The sequence below is a fragment of the Lampris incognitus genome, chromosome 4 (assembly GCF_029633865.1).
Source record: "Lampris incognitus isolate fLamInc1 chromosome 4, fLamInc1.hap2, whole genome shotgun sequence".
In the NCBI taxonomy this organism is placed as follows: Eukaryota; Metazoa; Chordata; class Actinopteri; order Lampriformes; family Lampridae; genus Lampris; species Lampris incognitus.
In genome coordinates, this window is record NC_079214.1 from 29,543,957 (window position 1) to 29,559,729 (window position 15,773).

Sequence of the window (15,773 nt, forward strand, 5' to 3'; positions counted from 1 at the left end):
GCATGCCTCTTCGCACGCTTTGCTACACGGTGTTGTGTGCTCTGGTTTTCCATGTACTTCACTCCCTCTGAGATGTCAGAGCACCAGGTTGTGCGGCAGAAAGCAAGTTCCTCCAAAGAAGAGGGGTTGATCTGACATCTTTTCAGTGTGGTCTTCATTTGGTCTTTGAACCGCTTCCTCTGCCCACCAGCAGTGCGTTGACCAAGGTGTAGTTGGCCGTAGAGGACTTTACGTGGGAGTCATTCACTGGGCATGCGAATAACATGCCCAAGCCACCTGAGTTGATGGTGGTTTAGGGTAGACTCCATGCTGCAGCTGCCTGCCCGCTCCAACACCTCTGTGTGTGGCACTCTGTCCTCCCAAGTAATGCCGAGGATCCTCTAGAGACATTTTACATGGAAGGCCTCCAGGCTTCTGAGATGGTGGCTGTAGATGGTCCATGCCTCACATCCATAGAGTAGTATGGAGATGCACACTGCTCTGTAAACAAGCACTTTGGTGTGGAGATTGAGGTTGCTGTTTTGGAAAACCCTTCCCAAAAGATGTTGAGGCTTGTTTGAGGCGATACTGAATCTCATCGTCCATTGTGCAGGTGTCGGATAGCATACTTCCCAGATATTTGAAGGCAGGAACAGTGGCCAGTTGTTGCCCTTCTGCTGTGAAGGTTGCTGGGTGGTTTGGGAGGCCGGCAATCAACTGAGAGATGATCTCTGTCTTTTGGGTGTTGATAATCAGTCCCATTCTCGTGTATGCAGTTACAACTGCCGACAGAGTGTTTTGTAGGGCTTCTGGTGTGTGAGCTACCAGGGCACAATCGTCGGCATACTGTAGCTCAATAATGTTCTCAGAGGTCAACTTGGTGGTTGCCTGAAACCTGCTGATGTTGAATAGGTTTACACACACACACACACACACACACACACACACACACACACACACACACACACACACACACACACACACACACACACACACACACACATGGCCTCTGCTTCTGGCCTACAACATCTCCATGGACAGCGCTAGCATGCAGCATCATAAAGCCTCTTCTTTACAAACTGACCAGACCAAGTCAAAGCAATTCATGAGCAAAGGATAGAAATAACGATAAAATCAACCTTCACATGCAGAATATGCCATGAGCATATTGAGTATAGTAGGCCTAATGTTACATGAGCAAAGTGTGGTATTAACCAGCTATGAAGTCCCATCACAATATGTAAAATGAATACACCAGCTTTGATTTGGAGTAAAATAAAATTAGGTAGCTGACCTTATTAGGCTACTTGAATATAAAGTCCATCAGTTGGTCCTTCTTTGTGAAGTGGGCAATGGCAGCATCATGCAGTTTGTCCTTGGATTTAAGTTCCATCAGAAGGCTTTTTTCTATGGACATCAGTGCCAAAGCTCCCAGTTGATCATGTCCCATTGTGTTTCTGGTGTGCGTCTTGAAGTGCTTCAGGGCCGAGAAAGACCGCTTAACTAAAGAGGTGGATATAGGGATGGTCAACACCAGACAGGTGAGGTGATGAAGCATAGGCGAGACAAGAACGGGAGTTGGTCTTCCATTTCCAATCACTTGTTGCTTTTCCCCGAAAGCATGACTTGAGAAGGGTAACACTAACAAGGTAGCCACAGCGTCGCTCTCGTCTCCTCCTGTAGACATGCTTCGTCTTTAACTTCTTTCTCTAACCAAACTAAACTTCATCGCACTCATCTGATACACAAACTAACATTAGTGATGTGCGGTTCGATTGGTTTAAGTGAGCCAGTAGATTAGGATCACCAACATGAAAGAGTCGGTCAATCCCAAGTAATGACTCCTCAGCAGCCGCACATCATTCTTTTTTAAGAGTGAGCCTGCGTCTGGATAGGTCTGGACTTCTAGAAGTCTAGGGCGATATTTTCTTGTCTCACCCACTACAACAGCAAAATATGATTGGCTGATTCACCTGTCACTTTCTAAATAAACACAGAAGCACAGGACTTCTAGCAGTCCTAACCAATGAGGGAGCCAGCCAGCTAACCCTTTGTCTGCCAAGAGACAACAACAACAAAATCTGATTGGATAACTCGATTTTCATGGTTTCAAGACAGTAACCCTTTCAATACTGAAGCAAACTTGATAGAAACTAGGGCTAAAATTAGAATTAGAAGAGAGAATCATTATTAAATGAAAGATTTTAGATATAGCATTTAAAATGCTGATAAGTTTGGCCTTCTGTGAAGTCCTAGAAGTCCCTAAGGGCTCCCCTCTGACAGTGTCATATGGTGATGCAAAAATTCTCTTTGTTTGTGTGTGTCCACATGCGTGTACATGTGCAACTGCACACGTGTTCATTTATCTGTGTGTCAGTTAGTATGTGTGAAGGTCTGTGTGTTGTATTAACTTCAGACTGTCCAAGGTGCCTGACTATAACCTGCTGAGTATAATGAGGCCAGAGTCATTAGCATATGTTAATGATTGTGGCTAGGTTATTAAGCCAGTGAGGTGTGACCACAAGAGCATTGCTTCACACAACAATGCCTATGTGTATGTTTATGTTGTGTTTATATATGTTTATGAGTGAGAAAACGAGCAAGAAACAAAGAAAAAAATGACTAGGGTGAGAGTAGTAGAGAAACTGAAATTATCCCCTCGGTGTGTTTTGAGGGTGCTGTTTCATGTCTTTGTTACATAAAACCTACCCTGTTTGCATTTTTCACACCAGAAAGGGCAGAGAGGAGAAGGGGAGAGGGAGGGAAGGGGAGAAAATGGATGAATGAGACAACAAAAGGAAAAAATTAGATGGGAGGTTGGATGAGGAAGGCGGAGAAGTGGAAAAAAAGATGATAGACAAAGAGGGGAAAATATGAAATTAAATGAGTGTTTCAAGAAGTCTAGTGTTTACCAACAACAGAGCTGCTTCCTGGAAGTCCCTCATGAGTCTTTAAATCTTTATCATCTATAGAGCTTGTGTGTGTGTGTGTGTGTGTGTGTGTGCGTGTGCGTGCGCGTGTGAGCGTGCATGCGTGCATGTGTGAAGATGCTTTCATGTGAGTGCATGTATTTGTCCTTTTGTATGTAAGCGTGCACGTGTGTATGTAGGTGGGTACTAAAACCTGCCAAGATCAAACCACTTTTAATACATCCCAGTTGTGAGAGCCAGACTGACTCTACACCTCAACGGATTTGCAAAAGTAGCAGCTGTAGGTGTACAGATTTTTTTCAGTAATTGGATTTCAATTCAGGTGTTTTTATGTAAATATTGACATATCAAAATTTTAAAGGCATAGTAAATCTTTTTTTGTTACATTTTTTGAGCTGAAACCATGTTGATATGGGGCTAGGGTGGTAGAAAGGATTGCCCTCATGATAAATTCAACACAAAGCTGTTTGTTCTACCGGGATAAAATTCACATTACAATCATCCTCCCCTAAATCATATGGGGTCATGAAAGGCAAGTTTGAAAGCACATGTGAATATATATGTGCATGTATGTATTTTTGGATGCGTTTGTGCACATGCATATGCATGTGCATGTTTGCGTGTGTGTCTTGCTGATGGTGAATATTCCCGATGAAGTGGTCCCAGGGGAGATTAATGGAGGTCTTTGTTCTGGCTAATGAAGGGGCTGGGATCTCAAATACTCTCTCTCTCTCTCTCTCTCTCTCTCTCTCTCTCTCTCTCTCTCTCTCGTTGTCTCTCTGTCTCTCTCTCTGTCTCTCTCTCTCTGTCATAGGATAATGTTATGTAAATGGTACGTTCCAAAGATTTCTAATTTTATGCCTTTTATAATTTCATCATGTTATTTATTAAGTGCTGCTTGTGAGCGACCTGTCAAGTCACATTAATGGCACAGTGCTGTATGTGTATAGCAAAGAAAGTTGAATCAGTTCATCTGGATACAACTTTTATTGACAGATACGTTTAATCACTCAGCTAAGTGACCTCTTCAGTCTAAACTGACTGCAGGTATCCCCACCCTTATAAACAATACAGTGGCATACCTGTTGCATAACTTGCAAGTGGATTCCATACAGCAAATGTCAAGTCTTGCTCCCAGGGTTAACAAACATCAAACCTGGGCCAGTTCCTTCATGGACTACAACATCCCTCAAGCTGGCTTTATGATGGAATTAAGAAGTTGGTACCAATGGTGTAATGGCACCATTGGTAATATGTATATCCCAGAAGAAATTTCATCTAGGTGCTTTGATATGACAAGACAATACAATACAATAATGATGTTATAGGAAAATATCAGCAAAGATGTTTAGCTAGGATTTCAGCTCGATGAAAATGATATGACAGAAAGATTTTTCTATCATGCTATATAAATATTAATGAATTCATCATGGTTTTTTTTGTTTGTTTTTGTTTTTGCAAGATTTTCCATGCATATACACCTTGTTTTTTCTGGAAAATGTTGAATCATAATTCTGGGTAAGTTTGAGTAGCTGTGTTTTTGTGCTACAGCAACAGGAAAAATCAAATTTAGTGTTGTTCTGATTAATCTACTTTATATCTGCTCATAAGGCAAAGTGGTGCAATGGTTAGCATGGTCACCTCACAGCAAGAAGGTCCTGGGTTCGAGCCCCAGGGTAGTCCACCCTTGGTGGGTCATCCCAGGTCGTCCTCTGTGTGGAGTTTGCATGTTCTTCTCGTGTCTGCATGGGTTTCCTCCGGGGGCTCCGGTTTCCTCCCACAGTCCAAAGACATGTAAGTCAGGTGAACTGGCCGTACTAAATTGTCCCTAGGAATGAATGGGTATGTGTGTGTGTGTGTCGGCCCTGTGATGGCCTGGCAGCCTGTCCAGGGTGTCTCCCCACCTGCCACCCAATGACTGCTGGACTAGGCTCCAGCATCCCCGCAACCCTGAGAGCAGGATAAGTGGTTCAGGTAATGGATGGATGGATGGATATCTGCTCACAAGCATGATTTGTGTCTGTCTGCCTCAGGAGTCTCATTGTCAGGGCCTTTTTCAATCTTTAGAGAGAGACTCTGACGATTTTCTCAGATTTTTCAGTATGGCTGCTGACTACATAGAAAAAAAGCCTCGCTGAAGTAATTCCTCTAAATGAAAAACTGTTTTTACATGTGTTCAGTCTTTTGAAGTCAACAAGATGTGCTGTGCGTGTTTCTGTTTGCGAGAGTTACCAAACTCAGAGTTAAGTCTGGTGATTAATCAACTTCATATAAACAAATCACATAGACCAATGGGGGGGGGGGGAGTCTGGTTCCATTTACACAGTTTTTTCATTATCAAAAGTTACAACAAAACAAATTCTTTTAAAAACCAAAAAAGACTCAGATATTCAGAACGAAAGAATTCTCTCTGATTGAACACAGCACATCCTGCACACCCCATGTTCACAAAAAGGTCTGTCTTTTTTGTCAGTCTGTAAAAACCAAACTCTACTCTGAACCGAGCTGCCAGCAGCCCAGTCAGCATCAGAACCATGTCTTCTGACCCCTCACCCCTTACACGTTTATTTTTCTTCTTGTTTTCCAAATAGCTAATTTGGCCAGTCCTGAAATGAAATTCATTAATGTGTGTACAGACTTTTTTCTTTGCAGAGTAGTGTGGACCATAAATAAAAAGACAAAAAGAAAATATTTTTCCTAAGCCCTGACTGAAACCATGTCTGTAGTAGGCTGAATAGTCTGACCAGTCTGGAACACTGGATAAACAGATGGTATATTGTTTCTATCTGCAAGCAGAAAGGACAGCTGTCCCCTGTGCTAGGATTGAGGTGCAACAGATACTAGTTTGTAGCTATGGCCCCATGTACAATCCTCCACTGGAGGTCACCTGTCTGTTTGTTAATGGGAGTTTTGTACAAGGACCGCCAGCCGCCCCTCGGGGACGATCTCGCACCAAAAAACTCAGTCCACCACAACACCTTCACCCCTGCCAGGGAATGTAAGTTTGAAACCTTCACACTGATATAATAAGCTGCTTTTTTCCCTAGAGGCACAAAGTCTCACAACTCTGGGTCTTTAGAGACAGCAGAGTGTCCCCCTTATCCTGTCCCACAGCAGAAGAGACATCCAGGGAAGGAAAGACAGACTCATATTCATCATCGCATTGGTCAGATAGAGTACAATCTTCAGCAAATGCTCTGAGGGCTTCTGGCAGGGAAGCACAGGCCTCCTCCATCGGCCTGAACAGCAGTCTGTTGGACCTGATGTTGAGCAGTTCAGCTAGATGGGTGATGGATGTCTTCATGAGATGACGCAGCTTAACACAGCCAGCCTCTCTCAGTCTGGATCTCAGGCTAACAGAAGACCAAACCTGAGAGGTGGTGACTCTGTTTCCAAATAAGGGCTCCTCAAAGAGCCACATCCCTGGTGTCATCAAAGCTTCCTGGTGGAATGTTAAAACCTGCCATGCCTGTAAGACAGATTGGTAAAAAGGTGTCAGACCAGTTAAATCCATGGACTGGGGCTGAAGCAGGAACAACAACAACAACAACAACAATAATAATAATAAATTGAGTTTGTATAGCAAGTGTTTGTCATAGCCTAGGCATCCAGCCCTCCTTAGCAGCAAACAAGCAGTATCTGTCCATGGCAGGCCAAAGTTGTAAAACAGTCTCTGAGCTGTCTGCGGCCTGAAGGCTGTGATCCATGATTCGATGTCTACCAGGCCCTTTCCTCCCTTCTGTCCCGGCAGGTACAGTATCGCTGATCTCAGCCAGTGCTGCCCTGACCAGAGGAAATCCACAAATGCCCTCTGAATTCCTTCAATCAGGCCCCTTGGTGGCAGTAAGACTATCAGTTTGTGCCAAAGGGTCAAGGCAACCAAGTTATTGATGATCAAGATCCTCTCCCTATAAGAAAGCTGAGGTAGCAGCCATTTCCATTTAGACAGTATGGTAAACACTCTCTCCATAGCATGCTCCCAGTTCTTCCTCTGAAACTCCTCTGTTCCCAGAAAAACAGCCAACATTTTTATGCCCTGCCTTCCACATCTGAGGTTTCCTGTTAAATTTGGCCTGTCCTTGTCTGTCCATTGCCCAATGTGCAGAGCTTCACTTTTTTCCCAGTTCACTTTTGCTGAAGATGCCTTTTCATACATGTCTAAACTATTCCCCAGGAACCCCACATCTCTCTGGTTTCTGACAAACACAGTAATGTCATCAACATAAGCTGACACCACCAGTGAGGGGCACTGAGGCAACCCTGGTAGCATAAGTCCTGATACAGAATAGGCTCAACAGCTAAAGAGTATAGCTGTCCAGAGATAGGACATCCCTATCTAATGCCTCTCTGAACCCGTACTAGACAGCTCAGCCCACCACCCACTTTCACCAAACAGAAAGCTTCCTTATACAACAAACCCAGCAGTGACACAAAACCATCTCCAAAACCAAAAGCTCTTAAAGTGGAAAAAAGAAAACCATAATCAACCCTATTAAACACTTTCTCCTGATCTAATGATACAACTCCAACATCAAAATTGTACAGTTTACAAATGTCAAATAAATCTCTCATGAGAAAAACATTTTCTATAATGGATCTGTTTGGTACACAGTATGACTGGTCTCTGTGGATCATTAATTCCAGAAAGTTTTTAAGCCTATTGGCAAGCACTTTTGAAAGAAGTTTGTAGTCTGTACATAACAAAGCCACTTAAAGCCAAATCTCCTTTGTTGGGTAAAAATGAAAGAACTGTATACCAACAGGATGCTGGTAATAGGCCTGTCTGAGAACACTCCTGCAGCACTTCCCACAGATTGGCTCCCAAACACTTCCAGAAGTGCTTATAAAAGTCTGCAGGCAGTCTGTCCAGTCCAGGACCTCGACTAGAAGCCATCTGACCCACAGCATCAGTGAGCTCCTCCAGGGAGATGTTGGCATCCAGAATGGCTCTGTCCTCTGAGCTCAACTGAGGAAGCCCCTGCAGCAGCTCATCCGCACACTCTCTGTTACAGTCCTCCATCCTAAAGAGGGCACTGTAGAACTCTACAGCATGTTGTGTCATCTCAACGAGGTCAGTTGTCACCATACCATCAGGGAGGTAGAGGCAGACCATTTGTTTGGTTTGAGAGACAGACTTCTCCAGGTGAAAGAGGTGGGAGCATCCATCTCTCTAACACTGGTGAACCTTGACCTGATCAAAGCCCCATTAACTCTTTCATGTAAAAAAAGAACCTAATTCCTGTTTCTTTTATTGAAGCCTGTGACTATCTGTGCTGTTGTGAGTGAATAGACTTTTTTCGAAATCCCTGATTTATTTTTCTAAATCCTGAATGACTCTTTTGACTATAACTGTGGAGAGACTTGTATACTTTTGACAGAAAACTCATATATGTGCCTTGCCCACTTTCCACCACTGACTCAGGGACTCAAAGTCCATCTTCCTTTCTTTCCAGATTCCCCAGAGCATCTCAGATTTCTGACAGAAATCACTGTCCTGAAGCAGCTTAGCATTAAAGTGCCAGTATGAGCTACATTTACTGGTTGGCGAGATGTGAAAGTCTAGAATGATGGTCAGGGAAACCTACTGGGTGAATGTGACTGTTCAATAACCTGTTGCTAAACATATGTAAACCCTATTCAGCCTAGCTACACTCACATTCCCATCTAGCACTTTAACCCATGTATACTGCCTAACCTGGGGATGTTTGACCCTCCATACATCTGCTGCACCTGATTCTGAAATCACCTGTGATAAAGTGGTGGATGACTGTAAGTGGGGTTCCTCTCCTGTTCTGTCGAATGTAAATTTTGTAGTACAATTCCATTTGCTTTGATCACAATGTTTTAAGAAAACCTTTATTTTCTGAAAGATGTCTAATCTGTCTGAGCCCTGATTCGGAGCATATATATTAAAGAAACAGAAAGATAGGTCCTGTATTTTTGCTCTAACCATGAAAACCCTGACTTTCACGATCTCTGTGGTAGAGATGATATCAACGTTAAGCCCTGGAGAAAATAGAATGGTTATACCAGCAGAGAAATTAATCCCATGAGACAGAAAATACTGTGCCTTCCACCAGAAACCCCAGTCTATCTCATTCTCATTGTTGCTGTGTGTTTCCTGCAGAAAAACTATAATCTTTTCTGTGTGATCATTTCTGAAACGACTGCCCTCTTCTGTCAACCCCTCCCATTATTAATATTCGAAGAGCTGACCCTCACCTTGTACATAAAAGGCTGAGAGAGAGAGAGATTATCTAAACAGGTAGAGGAAACTATAAGAGGAAGATCACCCAGTGCAACACACTCATCATGACCTTACTTGCTTAGTCTTTAACCGTTTTGAACCTTTTCTTTTTATTAGTCTTAAGCATCTCTCTGAGACATGTTATGTGTTTTTTTCAAATGAAACAATTTTTTTTCATCTAACAAATCAAAACAGCTACTTTCTGCAAAGTCGGCACGCTTTTGATAAAATTTCCTGTATCTGGAAAATACCCAGATACTTTCACAGATTTTCCAAAGGTGTCATCGAAGAAAGCATTAATTTCCTGTACCATGTGCAGATCTCCACTGTGTGACTGAGTCTATAACAGAGATACAGTCAGAGTCAGTGTCATACCCTATTTCCTACTCCTTATCCTCACCAGCAACACTCTCCATAATGCACGACTCTTCCTTTCTCTCCTTTGCACCACCAGCCTGACTTTGGTCAGGTCCAGCTGCTAGCCCTTTTCCGCTGCTTTCTCCAGCTGCCGGTGTTTCCTCTGCTCCTTTCCTTTCTTCTGTTTTGACACCCAGGACAGCCGAGCTGTCATCAATTACATTCTCATTGCCTGAATCAACTCGCTGTTCCCCTGCCTGATTATCTGCCTGCCAGCTCTATCCCTCTCCTGCCTCGGGCTCAGTCGCCCCCCCCCCCCCCCAGCAGCATCCGCTGGCTCCTCATCTGGCAGAGCACCCGGAAGGGTCTCAGCATCATGAAGGACCTCACCCATCCTTCCCACATCCACTTCACCCTCCTACCCTCTGGCAGGAGGTACTGGAGCATCCGTGCTGCCTCCACCAGACTATGCAATAGTTTCATTCCTCAGGCTGTGAGGTTCCTCAACAGCCTGAAAACTTAGACCTTCCATAAAATGACTTTTTTACCTTCTTACTCACTGTCCATGTCAGGTGCGCTTGTGATGTGTAGGCCTGTGAAGTAATTTTTGTTTTAATGCACATTTTGTTTTTTTAATATTTATTGCATGTTATTTGTTTTTATGTGGCACTGTGGTCTGTGTGAAACATAATTTCATTCCCTTGTATGTATGAGACATGCATATGAGAAATGACAAATAAAAGCGGTCTAAGTCTAAGTTAGTGCACTCCTTGCCCAGCCCCTGGCTCAGGGTGCCCCTCGGCCAGCCTGTAAGGGCAAGCGTTCTGCTTGTGCCCCACATCCCCACACTCAAAGCATTTCATGCTGCCTGTGCTGGCATACACCATGTAATGACCCTCCCCATGTTTCACCCTGAAGGAAACCTCCAGTGTCTATGACGGACAATTCAGAAACATGAACACCCGTCTTGAGAGGGATTGGGCATGTTTCAGTGTATCGTTCTTACAGCCTAACCCCACAGTCCTAAATTGCTCGCCAGCCTCCCAGAGCACTGCTGCTCCCGCTCCAACACCTCATTGGAAATAAACGGGGGAACACCGGAGACGGTGCCCTGGGTGGAAGGCACGGTGACTGGGGAAACCTGCAGAGAGACATCATGCAGAGAGATACCACTCGCTAGTAACTCAGTCATGAAACGCTCCTCTTTCAGGAAAAAAATCACACCTTTGTTCATCTTGGAGGCATAGGACAGGTTGGAGTGTCCCACATGGTCTCCCACAGCCAGGAGAACCGCCTCTATTGGAGCAGATGGATCGGGCTGAACCCGCACTCCATGTCAGATTGAGAGAGAAAGCAACGCCAAGGATGCCATCTCTTACACCGAAAAAAAAAACAAACTACGACAAACAAAACACACAGACTATAGCAAATGTAGCCCACAACCAATAAACAAACTCAATCTGAAACCATTAGCCCTAAAGACAAAACAAAAATTACAATAAATCGGATAAATAAATCGAACTTACTAACACCAGGTTGCTCTCACTGAACACACTCACCTACACACTGACTCCCAGCATGCGCAGAGATAGAGAGCGAGAGAGAGAGAGAAATTGGAAAGGGGCAAGATTATTAATTTTATGCTGATTTAAAAAAATTGCGGCACGGTGGCGCAGTGATTAGCACAGTCACCTCACAGCAAGAAGGTCCTGGGTTCGAGCCCTGGGGTAGTCCAGCCTTGGGGGTCGTCCTTGGTCGTCCTCTGTATGGAGTTTGCATGTTCTCCCCGTGTTGGCGTGAATTTCCTCCGGGTGCTCCAGTTTCCTCCCACAGTCCAAAGACATGTAGGTCAGGTGAATCGGCCATACTTACGTGTCCCTAGGTGTGTGTGTGTGTGTGTGTGTGTGTGTGTGTGTGTGTGTGTGTGTGTGTGTGTGTGTGGGCCCTGTGATGGCCTGGCGGCCTGTTCAGGATGTCTTCCGTCTGCTGCCCAATGACTGCTGGGCTAGGCTCCAGCATCCCTGCGACACTGAGAGCAGAGTAAGCGGTTTGGATAATGGATGGAATGGATGGATTAAAAAAAAATTTTTTTTAAACCCCCCCCCCTTTTTCTCCCCAATTGTACTTGGCCAATTACCCCACCTTTCCGAGCCGTCCCAGTCACTGCTCCATGCCCTCTGCCAATCCAGGGAGGGCTGCAGACTACCACATGTCTCCTCCTCTATATGTGGAGTCACCAGCCGCTTCTTTTCACCTGACAGTGAGGAGTTTCATCAGGGGGAGGTAGCGCATGGGAGGATTGCGCTAGTGCAGCGACCAGGACACATACCCACATCCGGCTTCCCACCCACAGACAACTGTGTCTTTAGGGATGCTTGACCAAGCTGGAGATAACGCAGGGATTCGAATCGGCGATCCCTGTGTTGGCAGGCAACGGAATAGACTGCTATGCTACCCGGATGCCCACCAAAATCTATTTCTTAACATTGCCTTGTTTCGATGGTACCAGAAGCACTTTGATTCATGACCCATGAAGCTAAATGTCTCCTTTACATCAAACAGATGTAATTTCCCCCGTTTTTGGAGGTTTGCCACAAAGTCAGTTATAAGAGGAAATAGTCATTATTTACTGAGAGAATACAACAGACCGGTTTTCTCATCATCTGTAAATGTGTGTGGCCAAAGACCAGAGTTTGTTCATTCTTTATAACCTTTGTGTATCCTTTTTTTTTTTGTCTTTTAGTAGCGTTGTACATTACCATTGTCCTGTTGCAGACACCTGCAGTGGTTGCTCAAAGGGAGGTTGTGAATGAGCAGAGAGAATAACTCAGTCGCAGTCTACATTGATATTTTGTCCCAATATAGGCCCTGAAACGGCATACACATGTGAAATGTTTAAACTTAACACTTCCTTTGGGCTTCACTAGCTCTCATTTCTGGTGACGTAAATAAATATCTGATAGTATATAAGGACAGTTGCTTCAGACTCACCGAGATGTGTTGCAAGCAGTGCCTCTTTGTAGCACGGTTAACTACTGTAACGGTAAATGGTGTGGAGTGCACATGTGGTGCATGTGCAGATGACTGTTAATTTTTCAATACCAGTGGTCCCATAGGTGAGTGGATGTTAGGTGCACACGCTAACTTGAAGATCCTTAGCCATCTCTCTCTCTTTCTCTCTCTCTCACTCATCTTTTCCCCCAACATCTCTCTTTCTCTGTTTCCAGACAGTATTACCCTGATCCCCATCCAGCCCATGGGATCCAGCTGATGAGAGTTGGAAAACTACAACATTACCTAGAACGCATAAAAGATGCAGTCATCACACTCACACAGGTAAAGGTTGTGTTTGCTTGTTTGTGCACACATGTAAATGTGAATCGTTGCTGTGGGTTTTTGTTTGAGAACAGGTAGGTTTTGGCTTAATATATACGTAGGAATGTAAATCTTTTGTTTTCTCAGTAAGGTGATGGTGGTGATGTTTGAAAATGATGGGGGGGGGTGTATTTAAAGATATTGTGCTGTTTACAGTAATCCGTATGAACCACAGGGGCCATAAGTATAATTTCTTTCAAGCAATTGCTCATATTGTCCGCTATATACCCCAAAGCTAATGATTATTTTATTTGATGAACTCTGATTTCTGGTCCTTCCTAAGGCCTATGACATCATCAAGTTCACCCATGGCAGCGATCATCCCTTGACCTCTGACCTGTTGAGGAAGATGGAGGAGTGTCACGCTGAGATGAACCATGCATAGCTATGTAATCTAGTACCCAAACACACAGTGACCACATCCATAGCAAAATTGTTTTGTGTTTTTTTTTACCCCCCCCCTTTTTTTTTCTTTTTCTTTTCTCCCCAATTGTACTTGGCCAATTACCCAACTCCTCCGAACCATCCCGGTCACTGCTCCACCCCCTCTGCCGATCCAGGGAGGACTGCAGACTACCACATGCCTCCTGTGATACATGTGGAGTCACCAGCCGCTTCTGAGGAGTTTCGCCAGGAGGAAGTAACATGTGGGAGGATCACGCTATTCCCCCCAGTTTCCCCTCCCTCCTGGACAGGCGCTCCAACTGACCAGAGGAGGCGATAGTGCAGCGACCAGGACACATACCCACATCCGGCTTCCCACCTGCAGACACGGCCAATTGTGTCTGTAAGGATGCCCGACAAAACCGGAGGTAACACGGGGATTTGAGCCGGCGATCCCCGTGTTGGTAGGCAATGGAACAGACCGCTACGCTACCCGGACACAAAAATGTTTTTATTCATTTTAACCAACAGTTGTTTGTGTCTTCAAATTGCTGCAAGTGCATGCAGCATATTGTGAGTTATCAACAAAACGTTTGTTGCTGCTGGAGACAACTTTGATAATTGTCAGCAATCAATAGTTTGTATACATGAGATATAAAGTCACAAAACATTATATATTCCCTCTGTTACTGCTACCCAGCACAAACAAGGAAACATAGAAAATGGGATAACGATTTGGAGGTCAGTGTCATAAATTGACAGGCATCTCCAAAGTTTTTCTCCTTAATGCCAAAAAAAATGGCTTTTGGAAAGCCTTGCTTCATCGTCCTTGTTATATTTCTTTATTATACTTATCACCCCACTTCAGTTTTAAACATTGGTGTCATTACTGTTTTACACCTGAATGAAGTAGCAACGCTTGCTGGGACTTTTTTCTTCTGGACTCTTTGTGAACTGCCATTCACAAAAGTGTATGACAAAAATTGTCCATGACAAATGTGCAGAAATACAAGACATTAAAAAGACAGGGAGCACTTTTTTCACAGCACTGCATAGGCAAAGGATTGTTTTCTTACCTGGTTACCTAATGTAAACAGCCTGTCCTGCTGATTCCCTCCTGCAGACGCTGTCGAGTTAGATATTGTGGATGATGAGTGGCTGATTTGCTGAAAAGAAAAGCCTGTGTGCTTTATTTTCCATCAGTCAAGTTCGGAATGTTTTCACTTTTTTCCATTTTATGATTGCTGACAGCCATAACAATCTGCGTCTCCCTCAATAGAAGCGATACACAATAAAAGTTGATATTTTTGCAGCTTCCGCTACTCCTTTTTTCATTCATTTCTTGTTCATTTGCACAAAGCAATAAAAACACAAAAATACAATGCTTGCAACCATAAGCGCCTGTTGTATTGTTTATAGTTCACACCAATAATCGACAATAGCCTAAACAAGCTGTCAAGGATGCATTAAAACAACACTATCGTTTCCTGCATCTCAGTAGCATGACTTGTTTGGATGGTGTGTCCAATGGTTGTGTCATGTGTTAGCTCTGGTTTCTGTGGTGTTTCCTGCTCAGCTCAATCCGGGTCCGTTTATTAACGGACTAAGGCCCCGACCCATGGAGGTCCCCTCGCTAATATGTGTGCTTGTGTGGCTGTGTTGGGCCCCGTCTGCTGTGTGCAATCCATATGTAGCATTCTGATGAGTGACGTACGTATCTTGTATCCAAGGAGATTTGTGTGTTTCTCAGTGTGCACATGTGACTGTTCTGTGGGTGTGTGTGTGTGTGTGTTGGTTTAGTTAAGAAGGGTTATCCAAACGTCCGCCCTCCCTCTATGCACATCCATCACACACACTTCCCATGTTAATCCTTGTTTTTGTTTGCGGGTGTGTATTACTTTCTCTTACACTTCCAAAACTATGCCCTGTGTGTGTGTGTGTGTGTGTGTGTGTGTGTGTGTGTGTGTGTGTGTGTGTGTGTGTGTGTGTGTGTGTGTGTGTGTGCTCTGACACTTCCCATACAACGTTAAACCCGCTGTGTGTGACCGGGAGAATGTGGTTGTGTCTTCCTCACAGACACTAGCCACATTAATCCCAAAGTTCCACCCTCTGCAAACTGATGACGGCATTTCCTATGAGAGGCGACAAACTGTTTTTATGCGTTTGTCTGAGAGAGAGAGAGGGAGAGAGCGAGAGAGAGAAGGGGGGGAGAGAGAGTGTGTGAATGGGTGTTTTGGATATGCAAGTGGACAGATGGGGGTATCGGTTATGTGAGGATTAGCGATATTTAGTTGAGTTTGCTTTCTGCTAACAAAGGGAAGGTTTAGCTGTTTTGACACTTTGTGACCCACATGGCTGCGGCGGCGGTAGGCATGATAAAGCTAGACGATGGTTTGTGATTCGTTATCTGTTCTAATGCAGCACTGGTTTAGAATAGTAGACATCGATGAAATCTGAAGTTCTGCTTTTGCAAAGGCAGAGTCATTGATTCCAGCTCGTTA

The 15,773-nt window shown here is 44.2% G+C and overlaps 1 protein-coding gene across 1 annotated transcript in view; it reads left to right on the forward strand.

Moving 5' to 3' along the window:
• The window catches only part of smyd3 (SET and MYND domain containing 3), a 148,135-nt gene extending 134,862 nt beyond the window's left edge, over positions 1-13,273 (forward strand). The window contains exons 10-11 of the mRNA XM_056279327.1: positions 12,741-12,849; positions 13,172-13,273. Coding sequence (XP_056135302.1) covers positions 12,741-12,849; positions 13,172-13,273 — 211 coding nt within the window. The remainder of the gene's footprint in view (positions 1-12,740; positions 12,850-13,171) is intronic.
• Positions 13,274-15,773: the final 2,500 nt, after the last annotated feature.